Source organism: Phyllostomus hastatus, unplaced genomic scaffold (genome assembly GCF_019186645.2).
Source record: "Phyllostomus hastatus isolate PE091 unplaced genomic scaffold, TTU_PhHast_1.1 phas_scaffold_385, whole genome shotgun sequence".
In the NCBI taxonomy this organism is placed as follows: Eukaryota; Metazoa; Chordata; class Mammalia; order Chiroptera; family Phyllostomidae; genus Phyllostomus; species Phyllostomus hastatus.
In genome coordinates this window covers 4,011,444-4,030,092 of record NW_025334026.1, presented here as the reverse complement: position 1 = coordinate 4,030,092, position 18,649 = coordinate 4,011,444, and the positions used below count along the sequence as shown (strand labels likewise).

At 51.1% G+C, this 18,649-nt stretch overlaps 2 protein-coding genes across 7 annotated transcripts in view; one reads left to right on the top strand and one right to left on the bottom strand.

Annotated features, from left to right (window-relative positions):
* Nucleotides 1-15,898, top strand: part of MYH11 (myosin heavy chain 11) — a 118,773-nt gene extending 102,875 nt beyond the window's left edge. For 2 of the 3 annotated variants that reach the window (XM_045819291.1, XM_045819290.1), the window contains 13 exons: nucleotides 1,185-1,289; nucleotides 1,379-1,531; nucleotides 1,768-2,016; nucleotides 3,583-3,795; nucleotides 4,117-4,329; nucleotides 4,562-4,723; nucleotides 5,144-5,272; nucleotides 5,597-5,685; nucleotides 6,096-6,219; nucleotides 6,576-6,784; nucleotides 7,748-7,856; nucleotides 7,951-8,123; nucleotides 15,189-15,898. In XM_045819291.1, coding sequence (XP_045675247.1) covers nucleotides 1,185-1,289; nucleotides 1,379-1,531; nucleotides 1,768-2,016; nucleotides 3,583-3,795; nucleotides 4,117-4,329; nucleotides 4,562-4,723; nucleotides 5,144-5,272; nucleotides 5,597-5,685; nucleotides 6,096-6,219; nucleotides 6,576-6,784; nucleotides 7,748-7,856; nucleotides 7,951-8,123; nucleotides 15,189-15,321 — 2,061 coding nt within the window. In that variant the 3' untranslated portion in view covers nucleotides 15,322-15,898. Of the gene's footprint in view, nucleotides 1-1,184; nucleotides 1,290-1,378; nucleotides 1,532-1,767; nucleotides 2,017-3,582; nucleotides 3,796-4,116; nucleotides 4,330-4,561; nucleotides 4,724-5,143; nucleotides 5,273-5,596; nucleotides 5,686-6,095; nucleotides 6,220-6,575; nucleotides 6,785-7,747; nucleotides 7,857-7,950; nucleotides 8,124-12,178; nucleotides 12,218-15,188 lie in introns of all 3 variants that reach the window. The other variant, XM_045819292.1, reaches the window with a different exon arrangement.
* Nucleotides 15,899-16,717: 819 nt separating this feature from the next.
* Nucleotides 16,718-18,649, bottom strand: part of NDE1 (nudE neurodevelopment protein 1) — a 35,619-nt gene continuing 33,687 nt past the window's right edge. For 3 of the 4 annotated variants that reach the window (XM_045819694.1, XM_045819693.1, XM_045819695.1), the window contains exon 9: nucleotides 16,718-17,982. In XM_045819694.1, the coding sequence (XP_045675650.1) occupies nucleotides 17,889-17,982 (94 nt within the window). In that variant the 3' untranslated portion in view covers nucleotides 16,718-17,888. Of the gene's footprint in view, nucleotides 18,110-18,649 lie in introns of all 4 variants that reach the window. The other variant, XM_045819696.1, reaches the window with a different exon arrangement.

Sequence of the window (18,649 nt, the reverse complement as noted above, 5' to 3'; positions counted from 1 at the left end):
CAGGAGAACACTAGCCTAGTGGAGGGAAAGGCATTGATAATCACAAAAATGAGTATGAAAAGATGCTGGAAAGGGGTGGCACTTAACGTAATAAGTACACATCACAAGGGGGCGTGGCCTCCGGGAGGAGTCGGAAAGGCTTCCCGAAGGATGTACGGCCTGACAGACAAGGTAGACAGAATGGCACATGCAAAGGCCCCCTTGTAAGTGGGAAACTAGATCACATAAGGCCAGCACGCGATCTAACAGGACTAGCTAGAAGAGACAGGTTGTGGCCAGGTGACACAGGGCCTGCCTTCAAGGCCCTGTGACAGGTATATTGGTCTTTACTCTGGGAGGGGAAGCCATTGATGGGTTTTGAGCTGGGGAATGACATAGTCTGTTTATCTTTGGTCTTATTTAGCTTTGAAGAGACATTTGGCCCTCTTTTCCCTTCCTGGGGTGTGGCCCAACTTTTGATAAATATTTAATGTGCTAATAGCCAAGGGTGAGAGAGCAGGGGAAGCATTAAATATGATTTTTTCCACATGTAGTTGAGTTCAGGGGTTTTGCTATCCTAATACAAGCAATGTCCTGGAGAAGTGGAGTCGAGATATTTATGTCCTCATTGTCCACGTGAAGAGGACAGATAGTAGGCTGATGATCTCCGAAAGGACCTGCTCAGAGATACCAGGGGTGGGGGTAAAAGCAGAGAAAGCAGTAGAGGACTTTTTACCTCTAGTGTCTGCACCCTTCCTTTGGCCATAAGGGTCAGCGAAAGGGCAAAGAGTAGGTGTGAGGGAGAGAGGTGTTGGGGACAGGGCCCCTTGGAAGCAAAGGTGCCATCTGCTTCCCCTTTTCCAACTCTAGGGAGGGGGCGAGTCCAGAGCATCTCTCAGCGTCTGGAGTGTTAGACCTACTGCTCCATCTTTGCCAATCTCGACAAGGATGCAGGACAATTTCACAGAACCAGTACCCATTCAATAAAGTCTGGGGCTTTAACGTGTCCTTAGAACTGGGGTTCCCAACATGTAGGCAATGCCCTTCCCTTGGGGGTCACCATGATCAGGCCCCATGGCTCATGGGTATTTCTCAACCAATGGATGCCACAAGTTGGTGGTATCATGTGAGTAAAAAGTGCTCCTCTTACTGAAAGAGGATCCTGTTGTAGAGGTTCCAACTAACCCCTCTCTCGGCACCCTCAGAATGAAGTAGAAAGTGTTACAGGGATGCTCAACGAGGCGGAAGGGAAGGCGATCAAACTGGCCAAGGATGTGGCATCCCTGGGGTCCCAGCTTCAGGACACGCAGGTGGGTATCCAGTCACGTCATCTGGAGGGACCTGGAGCACAGCCTTCCTGGGGGTGGCGCCCTGGGACTTTCATGTGTCCTTTCTGTAGGAGCTGCTTCAAGAAGAAACCCGGCAGAAGCTCAACGTGTCCACCAAACTACGCCAGCTGGAGGATGAGAGGAACAGCCTGCAGGACCAGCTGGATGAGGAGATAGAGGCCAAGCAGAACCTTGAGCGCCACATCTCAACTCTGAACATCCAGGTGCTGGCTGTGTGTCCTTGTTTTTCTGGGCCTAAGGCCTCCTGCCCGGGTAGACCAAGGGATCTGATTCGTGCTGTAGCACATTGGTGCCCTTTTGCTTGGCTCACTGGCTCCCTCTGCTGTTGAATTTCTTCAATGAGCAGAAGGTGGTCCTTTGCTTCTTGGAGTCTGGGGGAACAGGGAAGGGAATCACTCACTGCCCTCCCCTCACCCCACCTCCAACCCTGCCATCTCAGCTCTCCGATTCAAAGAAGAAGCTGCAGGACTTTGCCAGCACCGTGGAGTCCCTGGAAGAGGGCAAGAAGAGGTTCCAGAAGGAAATTGAAGGCCTCACCCAGCAGTATGAAGAGAAGGCAGCTGCTTATGACAAACTGGAAAAGACCAAGAACAGGCTTCAGCAGGAGCTGGACGACCTGGTTGTCGATTTGGACAACCAGCGGCAACTGGTGTCCAACCTGGAAAAGAAGCAGAAGAAGTTTGATCAGGTAGGGGCTGCAGGGCCCTGCCCTGCTCACCGATGCTGGCTGGGAGAGTCGGGTCTGTGAGGCGTCCGGTGTGGCTGCTGTATCGGTGACCCTGCAGAGCTAGCGTGCTTCAGTGACCGTGAGACAGCAGGACTCCTAGGTCAGAGCGAGGAGAGTGGCAGTCTTGAAGGCTGTGACGTTTCCCGGTGCCACCACCACGAGGGCCATCTGCACACCTAGTCACATGCCTCAGTTTTTGGCCCCAATAAGGAATGAAGTTTATTTATTTATTTTATTCACTCAGCAAGTAGTTATTGAGTGCCTACTGAATATTCCAAGTAATTTAAAGTTTCTACCCATTAAATACTTTTCCCTAACATTTCATTACAAAGAATTGCAAGCACGCGGCGAAATTGGAAACACTACAGTGAACACCTGTATCCCCACCACCTGGATTCGATACTTAACCATTCACCATTCACCATACTCACTTTATCACATATTTATTTCTCTGGATGAACTCTGGATGGCATCTCTGGATAAGATATGAACCTGTCATTCATATCTTATTTTTTGGATGCATTTCAAAGCAAATTATTTGCACCTCTATATACTTCCCCCTCGATACCTCAGCATCATAGAGTAGGTTTTCTTTATAACATAATTTTGCTTCTTTTGAGGTAAAACTTACATACAAGAAAATGCACAGATCTCAAGGGTACACTCACTGAGTTCTGATACATGCATTTATACCTATATGGCCCAAATCCCTAAGTACCAACTTTTAATATATGTTACTTAGACTTAGTAAATATGATTTGTTTGCAAGTGACTCAGGGTTATCCTAAAAATCAATTGGAAGACTGCACTGGGAAGCATGGGTGTTCTGAGTCCCCAGCTGGACTCAGAGTACAGGGCTCCTGACTGGCATGCCGACTCCCCTTTTCCACCAGGCCAGCCATCCCTTCTCTGTGCCGTCAGCTGGTCCTCACTGCGAGGGCCTGAGGTCCCTTTGATCACAGACCCGTCACACAGTGTAGGTGTGTGTGTCGACTGTGCTGTTGGGGATCCCCTGTTACTTACCTGTCTTTGCTGAAAGGTGGAAGTCTGGTTTTGGCACGTTACGTATATAATATGCTGCTCTCAGAAGGCGAGATGAACATTAGTTTGGAGTGTTCTTTGAACTGCTTCTCCAAGCAAAGGGATAAGTGTGTGCAGATCCACTGACACCCTCACCACTCAGTTGCTATCGCTCACGGGGCACTTTTGAGAGCCAGCTACTTGTGGCCATGAAACAAGAACAGAGTAACTGGCCTGCGGCAGGATTCAATGTCACTTTGACCTCAGCAGTATGTTCTAACCAACATGAGCAGCATTAGTACTTTCAAAATATCAGACTCAGCAGATGCTGGCTCTGCATTAGGTGACCTAGAAGTCAGAAAGCAAGCTCCACTATAAATGATTTCCACAGATTTCTAAATTACACCTGCACCTAGAAAAATATGGCAGGGCTCAAGGCTTTGCAGTGATATGCAGCTGAACCTCGGACATGCCTAGAGGTCAGTCACCTCTTCTGTTGTGTTGTAGTTGTTGGCAGAGGAGAAAAACATCTCTTCCAAATACGCGGATGAAAGGGATAGAGCCGAGGCGGAAGCCAGGGAAAAGGAAACCAAGGCCTTGTCCCTGGCGCGGGCCCTTGAAGAGGCCTTGGAAGCCAAAGAGGAACTTGAGAGGACCAACAAAATGCTCAAAGCTGAGATGGAGGACCTGGTTAGCTCCAAGGATGACGTAGGCAAGAACGTAAGTCGCTCTTCATCATCCTTGCTTGTCTGCATTTCACCAGCCCACCCAATTCAGTCCACGGGGGCTTGGCTCTGTGCGTCTTTCACGTGAAGTGGTAAATGGGGACGGCAGGCAGTCCCTTGGGCTGGGGCAAAGATGGGGCCTGGCTGGGAACAGTAGTTGGGGCTGGGGTCAGAGTCAAGGGACCCGAGAGGAAAGCTATGGCCATGACTCCTGGTCGTGCATCCTGTGGGGGCAAAACCCATCTCCCTGACCCGAATGAGCTGCCTGTCCCTGTGGTTGCTGGGCATTTTCACGAAGTCAACCCTCACATAAAAGGTCCACGAGCTGGAGAAGTCCAAGCGGGCCCTGGAAACCCAGATGGAGGAGATGAAGACCCAGCTGGAAGAGCTGGAGGATGAGCTGCAGGCGACAGAAGATGCCAAGCTGCGGCTCGAGGTCAACATGCAGGCCCTCAAGGGCCAGTTTGAGCGCGATCTCCAGGCCCGGGATGAGCAGAATGAAGAGAAGAGGAGGCAGCTACAGAGGCAGGTAATCCATGTCAGGGGAAGTGAGCGAATGGGGAACTGGGAACTGGGGTGGCCTGTTTCCTTCCTTCTATTGCCACTTCCTGGCCTTAGGGAGACTCCTCTCCTCTGCAACCTGGAGATGAGAAAAAACCCACCTTGCAGGTGGCTGTGCACAGTGAATGCTGGGTGGGCAGGGAGAGGACCTCCAGGAGGCGGTCCAGCCCAGCAGTGCACAATCTCTCTTCCTCGCTCAGCTCCACGAGTACGAGACGGAACTGGAAGATGAGCGAAAGCAGCGTGCCCTGGCCACTGCAGCCAAGAAGAAGCTGGAAGGGGACCTGAAAGACCTGGAGCTGCAGGCCGACTCAGCCATCAAGGGGAGGGAGGAAGCCATCAAGCAGCTACGCAAACTGCAGGTGGGTGGTGGTCTGAGCGCAGGGCGCTGGCATAGGGAGGGGACGCTTCCCCCAGGCTGGGAAAGTCAGGTCAGCAGCAGCGGGAGGACTCGGGCCTCTCCCTGCCACTGGTGCCTGTTCAGCTGGTGTTTTCTACCACCTTCGCTTCAGGGGGCTGTGTCCTGCCTGGGGTCGGACACTATCATCAAGCATTTGGCCAAGGCCCTCAGTTCACATCATCGTTTCTTAGACAGGCCTGTTGGGCCCCTCCAGAACAGCACCCCCTTATGACCACCTGGCCACCGAGGGCTGAAGGCAGCGCCTGTGCAACAGGGACTCCCTGCAGTTAATCACAGAAAATCCTAGGGGTTGGCGTGGAAATATAATTTGGGCAGCAGAACTTGGGTAAGGGCAGCTTGTCCTTCCTGTTGACCCACGCAGGCTCAGATGAAGGACTTCCAGAGAGAGCTGGAAGACGCCCGTGCCTCCAGAGACGAAATCTTTGCCACGGCCAAGGAGAATGAAAAGAAAGCCAAGAGCTTAGAAGCAGACCTCATGCAGCTACAGGAGGTAAAGCCTTCTTCTCACTCTGAGCGCCTCAGATGGGGCTGTGGTGGCAGCAACCCCTGGCATCCAGGTTGTACATCCACAGCTTTCCCTCCTTCATCCAACCTTCCACATGGGGGGCCCCATAGTTAAGGCCTGGAACGACACCGGGTTTTCTCCGTTGACATGTCTGCAGGGCCTCCTGAGCTCAGAGGTGGAGTAGCCATTTCCAGGGGTGGCCACAGAGACGGCTGGGGGCCTGGTGAGGAGCAGGGTGGACTCCAGGGTGAGGGTCAGCCCTTCCTGGCAGACAGCAGGTTTCCTTCCTCCCTGCCCCCCACCATCCAGGATCTAGCGGCGGCTGAGAGGGCCCGCAAACAGGCAGACCTGGAGAAGGAGGAACTGGCCGAGGAGCTGGCCAGCAGTGTGTCAGGAAGGTATGAAACAGCATGGGGACGAAGGGGGATCCGAGACTCAGACAAGGGACAGGCAGCTCACAGGAGAGCCTCCTAGCCCCTCATTTTAATGCTGAAAATGACAGAATGTTCAACTGAGCTTTAACAGGGTCTCAGGGTTTTCACGTGGTGGGAACAGGGGATGTCTGGGGACACCAGGGAGGAGAGAGCTGGTCCTCACCCCAGGCCTGGCTTTGCTGTCTCCAACTGACTATGAGTCCGGGTTCCCCACTTCCAGCTGTGTGATTTCGGACAAGTCTCTACGCCTCTCTGAGCCTCGGTTTCCTCAGTTATAAATGAGGTCAACCCTGAGGCATTGCTCCTCCAAGGAGAGGGAGTTTTCTAAGCCCGGGGAAGGCTGGAGGCCTCAGACACGGCTGTACTTCCCTTAGGAACACGCTCCAGGACGAGAAGCGCCGCCTGGAGGCCCGGATAGCGCAACTGGAGGAGGAGCTGGAGGAAGAGCAAGGCAACATGGAAGCCATGAGTGACCGCGTCCGGAAGGCGACACAGCAGGTGGGGGCTGGAGCAGGGCAGGGCTGCTGGGGTGGTGGGCCTGGGCACCAGAACAGCACATGCCTCGGATCCACCCAGTAACAGGCTGCAGTTTAAAACGTCCCCCTCTGGCTCAGGACAGGCATCGCAGGCTCTCTGTGCCAGGCTCAGGAGAGCAGAGACCCTGAGTGGCACTGGGACACTGCCTGGATGAGCTAAGCGTTAACGGATGAGCAGGAAGGAGCTGGTGGATGGAGAGGGAGGGGGACTCCTGGGTGCAGTGGCCAACAAAGGCTGAAGACAGCGGGAGAAGTTGGTCAGTTCAGGGCACACCCCAGGCTTCTGTGTCCTCCACTCACCTCCACCCTCCTCCCCAGGCCGAGCAGCTCAACAATGAGCTGGCCACGGAGCGCAGCGCAGCCCAGAAGAACGAGAGTGCTCGGCAGCAGCTGGAGCGGCAGAACAAGGAGCTCCGGAGCAAGCTGCAGGAGATGGAGGGGGCAGTCAAGTCCAAGTTCAAATCCAGCATCGCAGCACTGGAGGCCAAAATCGCACAGCTGGAGGAGCAGGTCGAGCAGGAGGCAAGGTATGGTGGGACCCGCACTCCAGTGACAGCCTGCCTGCCCGTGACTGCTGGGAGATGTCGGGGTCGGGTAGCCTCTCCAGACAGTGGTTGAGGTTATAAAATAGCCTCAGTGGTACCCACGCTGCAGCTGTATTGGGAGAACTGAGTGAGAATGCAGGACAGGGCTCTACCTGTACCTGGCCCAGAGGAAACCCTGGGAATGTCAGCTGCTCCCAGTAAGTAGCATTCCCTGGAGCACATGTGGCTTTTCCTAACCTAGATTTGTAGGATGTCATGTTAACGATACACAAAAAGTCCAAATCAACAACCCATTTAGCACACAGGAGAAGGCTTCTCAGTTTAGTGATGGGTCCCTGAGCTGTAAGTTCACAGCACATGGTGACCATCAGGTTGTAAGGATCCTGACCCATTCTCCTTTTCTGTCTGGTAGTGGCTTCACTGACAACTAATTCATACAATCCTCCCATTCAATGTGTACAGCTGCATGGCTTTCAGTGCATTCCTGAATAGGTCCACCCTCACACAGTCAACCACAGAACCTTTGCATCCCCTCAGTAAGAAACCCTGTGCCTCTCGGCCACCACCCTCTATTTCCCAGCCCCACCCCCAGCCCTGAGCAGCCACTGACCTACGTTCTGTGCCCTTGTCTCTTCTGGACAGTGCGTGTACACAGAAGCACATGAGGCCTTTATGACTGGCTTCTCTCACTGAGAAGCTGCAGCTTCCAGTGGAGAGAAAGGGAGAAAAAGGCTCCCTTTCCCCAACCTCATGTTCTCAAGTTCACCCATGTTACAGCAGGTGTCAGTGCCTCACTGCTTTTTATGGACAAATCCTCGTCTTCTGTCTGACGGATGTGTGGGATAAGCCCTGACTGGGAGCTCAGGAAAAGTGCCCAAGTGGGCAAGACACTGGTCTGGTTTACCTATTGACTGCAGAACCATCCTCCTCCCTCCTTGTGCGCAGAGACAAACAGGCGGTCGCCAAGTCCCTGAAGCAGAAGGACAAGAAGCTGAAGGAGGTCCTGCTGCAAGTGGAGGACGAGCGCAAGGCAGCTGAGCAGTACAAGGAGCAGGTACCCTGACGCCTTGGGCCTCTCCCGGGATGCCTCCCACAAGCACCCCCCAGACCTCCAAGGGGCCCCTGACCCTCGGGCCTCTCCTTGACAGGCAGAGAAAGGAAATGCGAAGGTCAAACAACTCAAGAGGCAGCTGGAGGAGGCGGAGGAGGAGTCCCAGCGCATCAATGCCAACCGCAGGAAGCTGCAGCGGGAGCTGGATGAGGCCACGGAGAGCAACGAGGCCATGGGCCGCGAGGTGAACGCGCTCAAGAGCAAGCTCAGGTGAGGTTGCCCCTCCTGAGGCGGGCCGTTCTCTCAGGCTGGGTGCTCAGGTTGGCCAAGATGCCCACTGTGACTCAGTGTGTCACCGAAAAAGGCTCCCTTTCCCCAAAGCCCTCGCTTCTTTCCAAGGCCCTTCCTGTTCCTCACCTTCCATGAAGGCCCTGCCTCTGGGGAGCTTACTGTCTGTGTTCTTCAACGACCCTCGCCCATCCTCCTGGTGAGGAGGAAGGAGGCCGAGAGGCAGTTTCCCTGAACCTTCTCTTCTGGCCTTTTTCTTCACCACCTTTCTCTAGCTCAGGACTCCTTGGCACTCTTGATGTTTGGGGCTGGATTATTCTTTGTTTTTATCACAGGGACTGGCCTATATATGGCAGGATGCTGAGCAGCATCCCTGGCCTCTATCCACCAGCTACAGTGGCACTCCCAGCAGTTGTGACAACTGAGAATGTCTCCAGACACTGCCAGATGTACCCTGGGGGTACAGTCAGCCAAGGTTGAGGACCTTGCCCTGACCGCACTGAGGGCTGTTCTCTCTCCCACACCCCTGAAACCCCTGGGTCTGAAGACCATCCCATGTCTGCGCAGGTGACCATCCTGCCGCTCGGGGCTCCTTCCCACCCCACTGCCCACCTGGTTCCCTAAAGGTTTAGCTCTGAGCTTCCTGCCACATTCTCTCACACCCCTCCAGCCTCTCAAGTCCTTGACCTTCAAGCATCTCATCACATGCCCGCTGCCACCTTCCTGTCTCCTGGGACCTTCATTCCATCCTCTAGCAGCCCCTACCGACTCCTTACTGGCATCGAGCCCACGCTCAGCGGCAGCCAGCAGCCTTTCGCACATCCTCAGTACCCTGGGCCCCTCCTGCTTTGTTGTCCTCATTTGGTTAAAACATAACCCTCATTAAACCCAACTTCCCACCTTCAGCTCCAAGCGGTGTGAAAAAAGCTAACACTGTGCTGGCACTTCCCTCTGGGAATTCCCGATGGCTAACACCGAGGGACCCCCCTCAGCACTGCCCGCACCTCAGCCTCCCACTGTCTTAGATACCTGTTTCTCCTCTTCCCTCTAAAATTACCATCTCCACCCAACCTCAGCTGATGACCTTACTTCCTATTTAACTGAAAAATAGAAACAATCAAGAAACAAAAACAAGCTCTGACTGCCCCATCAGCCTACCTCTGTGCAAATTTCTTCTTTTCCCCCCTGTTTCTGTGCTGAACTACCCAGCACCTAAGGCCTGCCAGACCTTCCTCCCTGTTTACTCCAGGATGTAGCTCCAGAAATTCCCACCTTTTTTCCCTCGTGCATTGTCTTCCCTCTCATGGAGTCACTGCATCAGCTGAACAATGCTCTTAGCCTCACTCCCCTCCTCATCTTCACCACATGCTCCAGCCCTGTGGTCAGTCCATGGTCCTCACCGACTCCGCAGCACCATGTGCTACTGTCCGTCACTCTCCTCAATGTACTTTCTTCACTGCGCTTCCCGGACACCAGCCTCACCTGCTTTCCTTCCTACTCCCTGGCTCCTTTCATGTCCCCCACCGGTACCCCAGCTCCAGGCCTGCTTGCCGAGGGCCTGCCCCAGGGCGCTGTCTTGGTTCCCTCTTCCTGTCCATCTCTGCTCACTCCTCCCCCGGTGATCTCAGACAGCCCTGTGGCCCTGCAGTTCCGTCTACAGCTACTGACTCCCTAGTTTTTTCCTGGAACTCCAGACCTGGCTTGGCATTCCCATTCAGTATCTAATGGGCAGCTCACACCTGACGGGCCCCGACCCAAGCCTTGATTTGACCCTCGTCACCCCCAAACCAGCTCCTCTCCCAGTCCTCCCCAGCTCAACAAATGGAGTGATAAAGTTGCCACTAACCCAGGCCACAAGCCTTGTGGTCATTCTTTACATTTCTCCCTCCCTCATTAAGGGAGTGGACCGGAAAATCTGGTCCACTCCCTTAAAAACACAATATATCAAGAAGCCAACCTCTTCTTGCCACCCTGGTCCATGCCACCATCTCCTCCCATCTGCATAACTTCTGCAGCTTCTCATGGGCCTCCCTGCTTATGTGCCATGCCCCTTACAGTCTGCTCTCAACACAGGTGCCAGAGGAATCCTGTTTAAATAAAGTTGGGCCATGTCCCTCCTTTGCTTGGAACTCTCCAGTGGCTTCCACCTCCCTCAGAGCCAAAGCGATGTCTTTGCAATGGCCAGTTCCACTAGGTCCTTCGGGATCTCTGGCCACTGCCTCCTAAACTGCTCCTTGACCTCTTCACACTCTGCTTCGGGGCCTCGGCTGTACCTCTGGCTGCAGTGCTCTTCCCCAGATCTCCCCCCTCCCTCTCCTTCAGATGTTTACCCATCTCTGCTACCCTCTCTACAATTTCCGACCCTACTCCCTACAGTTCTCCTCTCCTACCCCCCTGTCACCATGTAACCTGCTATTAATTGTACTTATTCATGATCTGTCCTTACTCTCACCTGCAGGCCCATGAGCATAGAGCTTTTGTCTGGTGATTCATCCCCAGTGTCTGGGGTCGTGCTGGGCAGAGTAAATCTTCAGTCATTGAGTCAGAGATGTTCCTCTAACCTTAGTCATTCTCAGCCACCTTTGCCTCTTACTACCTGCGCTATTGTTGACTTGATTATTTTCTTCAAAATGAACTGTGTTAATCATACATCACCACCCCTCATATTGTTAACACCAGCATCAATAGGTCCCATGCAATTACATACAGTGAAAACAATAGTGAGTTCTGGCCATTATGGCCACAAATTGATGACCTTAAGGCCTACTTCTCAGTTAAAAAGTGAGTGACAAAACACATGAGCACCAAATAGACTTTCTCTGACAAAATCAGATATATTTTAAGAGCTGAAAAGGAGTACCTTTCTGATTGTACATTCAGTTATCCAATGGCATGTCCAGGAACCCTCTGAAATCACCTGGCCTGTAGACTCCAGACTTTGAGAACCACTGCATGAGACAAGGAGAAAGCCCAAACCCCTTTCAGAAGCTGGTTCAGGGTACTGGGATTCAGGAAGGAGCCCCCAGCCCAGCATACTGAGGGGCTTATGGGTCCCTGATGGAAGAGAAACCAGGCCTAATCTCTCAGGTCTAGCAGGGGCTTGGGAGCATGCCCCAGGTTGGCTGTCAGTGGAGGAGAGCTGTCCTCACCACATGGACCCCCAGAGTACGCTCTGCTGGTGGTGGCACTCCTCAGTGCTGGGCTGAGTGGTGGGAAGTCGTCAGCCACTCCCGCTCTCGCCCCTTTGCTGTCACTTCTCCCTTTCCTCAGGACACGCTGCACACGCTGTGTCGGTTCTCCCCTAGACAACTGACCCTTCTCAGGCCACACACGCCTGTACTGAACCACTTATACAGTCCTAACGTGAACATACACAGAATGCAAGTTGAGGATGAGTCACGTTTTCTGCCTTCTCGGAGTCTTCTAGATGTACAAAAAACTAAAATCAAGCACAGCTTTTCTCCAAATGGAGCTTTTCATGAGGTCAGCAAGTCTAGCCATCTCCTCCGTGGAACTGCAAACAAGTTTCATAGTTATATCAGCCAGGTAACTCTCCACACAAGCCCTCCTAGAACCTGACCAGTGTCCCCATCATGTGCACGTCGCCAGCAGGGGCTACCCAAGGAGGCCATCTCTACCTTCTTGCTATAGGCAGAAAAGGCAACGAAGACCAAGTCATAATTAAGTGAGATTTTGCAGCAGGTTCTTTGCCTGAGACTCTGTTCCCATGTGGATCCTTCAACTAGCTTCTTACGCACATGCCTTTGCCTTCCTGAACAGGTCTGCATAATGGGAGGAAGTCCACTGTGCTCTTAAAAGCAGCTCAGGACAGAAATGTGCTTTTTGATTTAAAAAAAGTAGCTTGTCCTTTGGTGCAACAGCCTGGGCTTCAGGCGCTTCACTGGAAGGTTGACTGAAAAGTGCCTGTAATTATTTAACTGAAGCACATGCCTCCATGATTGAAAAGGCACTTAAATGGGCCCCCTCCTGTCTGTCCGATGATAACCAGCAAGGACTCTCTCCTCTCTCTGTTTCAGAGGCCCCCTCCCCCAGGAAGCTCTGCAGTGACTCACCAGGTATCACGCCTTCAGCTTCACTGCGGCTCCGATGTGTTACACTCAGTCTCCATTTCCTTTCTGCCCATCGTGCCCTCCCTGCCCCCGTTTGGACCCTTGCAAATTTCTGCGATTCCTGCAAAATCTGAAGGCTTAGGCATCTTAGTTCAAAACTGTCTTTCATCACAATGCGTTGTGATGATCACAATGTGTTGCATTGATCACAATGCGTTGCGTTGATCACGATGAAGATCAACACAAGACCTCATGTCTTGACCCATTCCCCTCCTTTACTTCTGCTTTGGCATGACATGGCACCCAATGTGTCCTTTTCACTGTGTGTTGACGAGAGTTTAGAGGCTGTGTCACTTAGATTGTTCTTACCTGCATAAGAGGGCCTCTCTCACAATGACTGTTAGGGCCTCGCGGCTGTGCTGTCCTCCCGCGTCCCGCTGAGACATTGCACTGCTCAGGCACGACCGCTCCACAGTGTGGGCACGTCCCTGGAGAATGGCTTCAGTCGGGCGGGTCTAGTTCACGGATCAGAATTAACAAAGCACAGGTTCATGGTACCCCAGCCCAGAAATCTGTCCCTCCTTGCTGGGCATTCACAGACTTATCTGCAAAGAAAGTAAGAGCTCCCCATGATGCCTTACAAGCACAGGGGCTATGTCAGGCTTCAGCACAGCCTGGCGCCTAACTGCATTTTCAGCGTTCAAGGGTGGACGTGGGCCACCACACAGAGCTGTGCAGAGTCCTGGCAGAGCCCTTTCCAGAAGTCTCACAGGCAGTACTCAGACTGGGGAAGGGATACACAAGACTCTGGGAAGCACACGGGGCCCTTCCCAAGACAGAGTTAAGAGGCCTTGACTTCTCTGGGGTTCTGACAACTTTTTCATACTTAAAGTTAGGCAACTGGGGCCTGGTTTTTCTCTCATTCTCCTTGGGAGGCCAAGCAAGCCCTGGCTTGTGTCTGCTTCTCTTTTAAAGAATCTCAGCTTTGCTGTCACTTTCCAAATGCCTAAAGCCAGATGAGGTCTTGGTAGGAGCTTTTAGCCTTTAAGACACACAGCTTTCGAAATGCTCCTGCCAGCTCACTGGGATCATAGGATTAGCTGAATTCTAGGGTTGGCTGGAGCAGCAGGTGCTTATACCCCAGTGCTGGTTCCTGGTGTGCCAACAGCGCTCTGAACAAGTTCTCTGAGTCCACAAACAGAATCCAAATTCTCCAGGACCAGACCCTTTAAGAAAATCTTTAGAGGGGTCCCTTACTTCCTGTGATAGACATAGCCCGTGTCAACCTTTGCATAGGATTTGAAACCATTTCCTTCAAGAAAGACACCTGAATCAGAACAAACGGGCTCATGGGACTGGAGCCCAAGCAGGGGACTTACAGTGAGTGACTCAGGGCAGTTTCGTCCTTAGATCAAGAGAACCCATTTATCAATTAAATTCTTCTAGCCAACAAATTCAGACTCCTCCAGGAAGCAGAGTGCCCAGGGCCTGCAAACACAGGGAGGCACTGTTCCCTGGCCCTGAGCCACCCCACTAATTGAGGTGCAAGTAGGAGAGATAGCTACCTGGGCTGCTGCTCCTCCCCCAGGGCTGAGACCTGACTATCACCCAAATTCTTAGATGTCTTTTAAGGTTGCTGCTAGAGATAGAGAGAGAGAGAGATGGAAATTTAGTTGTGACGGAGCAGGAGACCAAGAGGGTCCCCTGACGTGACGTGAATGAGGCTGGCCTGAGTCTAGCTGGGAGCAGATACACCTTCAAGTATTTACTCCTGACCTCTGTTCCTCGGGAATACCATCTGGTGGGTTTTCCCAGTCCGGGTTCCTCCCACCCTCGGACCCCAATCTGTCCGGATGCCCATTCTCAGCAGGTCAGGACTCTCTGAGCCTTATGCCTCCACTCCTACCTGTCCAGGATATCCCTGACTACAATATCAGTAACTGGGATGGGCCCACCTTCGTGGCTTTTTTGTCCAGCCTTTGTGTGGTCAAGCGGGTTGTTTTTCTTACAAAAAGTCCGCTTTCTTCTTAGACATCCTAAAACTATTTAAGACCTGATCTCTGAATCAGGTCAAAACAAGGCCAGGTGGCCATAGCCCAGCACAATTATTTGTTGGGGTCCCTGAAAAGGAGGCAAACATTTTTCCCAACCGTGAAGGTTAAGTGCAGGTAGAGAAACTTTTCCTCCTCCTGCCTGCCCTGCCTCCTATGCAGAGCCTCACTTCAGATGGCCAGGGTCACCTGAGGGTAACTCAGGCGTCAGGCAAGACGGAGGAGACGGGAATGGTAAGCACAGAAAGGTGTCCTACGAACTAGAGCTAAAATACACTTTGGATTAACACATTCGACTTACTTTTCTAACAAACTCATGGTTCCACGGTAAGCCCAGCATGGTGGCTGCCATGGTGAGCAAAACACGGATGAGACCCCCACCCTGGAGTAACTCAATGTGAGAATTCTACCCCACAAGAGCTGGGGGTGCTGTGCTGCCTTTAACCAGAGAGCAGCCTTCCAGCATCTGCGCAGTGACCTCTTTCCCTCTCGGGGCTGACCATTTTCACCTTCTTCCAATTGAAAACCTAAAACCCTTGCCTTTTTTTTTTTTTAACCTCTGAAGGCAAGGTGTAGAATGAGAACACAACATTTCTTCTTCATACCTACGCTACGGTGTATGAATAAACCCATCAGGACGTGGTCACCGTGGCAGACCAGAATCCTGTGCATTGTCCAATGACCAGGCCAGCAGGCATTTTTTTTTTTAAAGCCAGCAGTCCTGCTCTGAAGAACCTACCCCACCCCCGCCCCTTCCAGCTGATGCAATGTAACCATACCTTGCAACTGGTCAAGATTATTGACTTCAACCTCAATATTTGCGTCTCAAATATTTGAGTTTGATTTTTGCCCCATCTAAAAAACCTTTTACAATCTCAAGGGAGATTTCTGTTCTAAAGAAATGTGTGTTTTCTTAAAACCCACAGGCGAGGAAACGAGACCTCTTTTGTTCCCTCTAGAAGGTCTGGAGGACGTAGGGTTATTGAAAATGCAGACGGATCGGAGGAGGAAATGGATGCTCGTGATGCAGACTTCAACGGAACCAAAGCCAGTGAATAGACAATGTGCTGGAAACAAACAAGATGGCCCCCAGTGGACTCCGCTTAGCACCGTCTAAAGCCTTTTTCAAATTCCAAACATCACAGACACCCCTCACGATGAACATTAAAAAAAAACACCACCCTGGGTTCAGGGTATCAATTTAATTTTTGAATTGTGTACCAAATGAGAGACGCCAACAGGAGACACAGACACACACCCCCTGCCCCCAGTCAACGAGTTGTGCAGAGGTTTTGAGTTTTTAGAAAAATATATCCGTGGTAACTTAATCACTGGCAACTTAGTTTGCATAAATGGGGAGAAAGTCACCAAAATGGGTGCCACTGCCCGCACCCCAACCCCCACTCCCAAGCCATCCCCTAACCTGTGAGTAGGACCTTGTTTGAGAATTCTTTCCCCATCCTGGTTACCGCACCTCAGATGCACACAGTTCACCAAGACCAAGTGCCTTCCATAGCCACCTGAATTAAAAAGGAGACACTGCTCGAATGGATAAGAGCAGGAATGTTACACTGTTTTATATGCACCCAGACTGTATTTAAGGACACCCTCACAATAAATAAAACGTTATAAATTACTGGAATGTAGTCAGTTTTTCTTTTCTACAGAGTGCAAGAACGTTCTCGTTTAATCCTCACAGCAACCCTATGAAGTCAAGGTTATTTCATAAAAGGAGAAACTGAGGCCCAGGGAGGTGAAATAAACTGTCCAGGTTCCCACCTGGCAAAAAGAACAGATGCTAAATGAGTCTGTGTGAGGGGCTTCTCCAACCAGGAGGTGGGCAGCCCGAGGCTCAGGGAGGAGGAACATGACCAGGAAGAACATCTTTATCCATCAAAATCAGTATGTATATAAAGAATACAACGTTTCCCTGAATTTTTAAGTTAAAACAAGACTTCACCCAACAAGAATTGACAAACTTTGTAAAGGTCAGAGAGTAAATATTTTAGTTTATGTATGGTCTCTGTCACAGATTCATTTTCTTTGAAACAACCCTTTAAAAACACACACTCAAAAAAACATTCTTCGTGTGAGGGCGGTAAGAAACCAGGCTTGGGCCCTTCCCTTCCTCAGCTTGAGTGTTCCAGACAGATTCCTCGCTGCAGTTCAACTCAAACCATGCCTCGACCCTGTGGGCTCCAGTGGGTTTGAGAGGAGCGTGGACAGGGAAACCCCAAAGGCTCAGCTGAAAGACTGAATGCTCACACACCCTGAACTGGACGCAGGCGTATCCCAAATACAGTTCTAGGGAGCTGACTTGAAGGGAAATGTGTAAAAGGTAGGTTTTTAAATATTTAGTTACTTGGTTAAAAAACAGAAGTCTTTTACCACCATATGGACAAACACAGAAGAACACAGCAGCATTTACTGACCATCACCACACACTAGTTGAAAATTAGTTTCTCTTGATTTTATTGTTCTTTTAAAAAAATAAAAGTACATCTTTTTACCAATACAGGTTAGCATGTTTCTAGGATAATGAACCAGGCACTGAAGTTTAATTCTCCGTAGAATTTTAGTAGCACTTGAAAAGTTCTATTTTCAAATCTGGGATACTTTTGCTGTTCTTTTGGAAAAATAATTTAGTAACAACAGGAAGCTTGTTAAGCTACACACATGCTCCTGAATTCTTGTCTTCTTTTCACTTGAGACCGAAAGCGTGAGACAGCAGTTCACAACAAGCAGTGATGAGCATATACACTGTCCAGACTGAAAATCCTGTGTTCGTTTCTTCTTTGACAAGGAGGCTTCCAACAACAATCCTGGGGGTTTAACCTTATGTGAAGGTCACCCTGATTATTTCATTATGGCCTTGAATGAAATCCTATTCTCAAAGGCTGCATTTCCAAGGCCACTCCATCCCAATGACCGTGAGGGTCCTGAAGTGGAGGTCACCCCCACGCCAGGGATGTGGCTCAGGACAACTAACAGTTGGAACAGATCTAAAAAGGACAGACTTTCCACTAGCCTGGTCCCCACAAAATGTGCTCTGAAACTCAAGCACTCCTCTAAAAGCTTCAACGAGAGGCAGGTGAAAACGTATGCGAGGTGCACTACACCCATTTCAATAAGCACGTGCCTAGTCTACTCTCCACTCCTAGACATGATTTCAGGGCACAGATCCTCGCTGTGCCAAACAATGTTGGGAGACTTTGCTCTAGAAGAAAGCTCCAGCTGAGAAGGGCTGGGGTGAGCCTGAGGTGGGCTCAGGTCCCTCTTGAAAGGCATCTTCAGACATTAAAAACACCTCTCAAGGCCAATCATGACTTGGGCCAGCTCACAATGATGGGGTAGCCTCAGCACCCACACCTCAGAGCCCTTTCCAGAGGGTCCGGTCTGTCTCTGTCCTCCCGCAGCACACCAGCAGGGAGGCTGGGAACTAAGAAACATTTCACAGGGTCAACCGCCAGGGGCCACAGGCAACTGCCTCAGTCATTGGCTAGTGGGACTGCTCGCCCATACTTCTCGAACTTAAAAACAAACAAACAAAAACAACCTAGTGTGAAGAGGGGAAGAAAAGTAACAGCTCCTGCACAGACACCAGTGGCTTCGCTTCTGTGGATTTCCTAAAGCAACATCTTGACTACACCCTGGGCTGATGGCAGCGACGGTGAGGACAGATTTGAAGCTGGCTTCCCAAACTCCAGGCGTTTTCCCGACCTTCAGACAGAGCAAACCAAATTAAGCGGACATTACAGCTGCTACAGATTGACTACCATCGGGCCCACAGTTATAAGAGTGAATATCAAGAGTCAGGAGCTGTGTCACTGCGTCTCAATTTTCTCTCCTGTGAAATGAAGAAAAGGACACTGGCTGTCTAGCTCTCACATTCCCAAGGCCACACAAAAAGCCCAGGTGCAGAAGACCCTCTAAAAAACCCACTTTAAAGGTCCAGAAGTTATGTGCATGCCACAGAAAATGATTCTTCACTTCCTGTCATCTTTCTGCCATGGACCCACCAAATGTATGTGGCTTGGGGTCCAGTCAGATGGTGGCACATCTGAGCAGTTACTGACGCTGGAAGCTGCCCTGAGTTTCTTCAGGGAAGAAATGAAATGAAGCCATTAGAGGTCAGATCTGTTCTCCAATCCAGTGACTGGCTTTAGGATTCTAGTCTGGCTGGAATTTAGTGCCAGTTTCCAGAAGGTTCTAAAGGTTTTTTTAAAAAAAAGAAAAAAAAGGAAAAAATCCTCTTCTGGAGGAAGCTGTATTGAAGCTCAAGTCCCAAACAAGTGATTTATACAGGACATCCTCACAGTGTGACCAGGAGCTGGGGCTGCAAGATCTGAATAAACACGAGCCTCTCTTGGCCATTTGCCCAAACAGA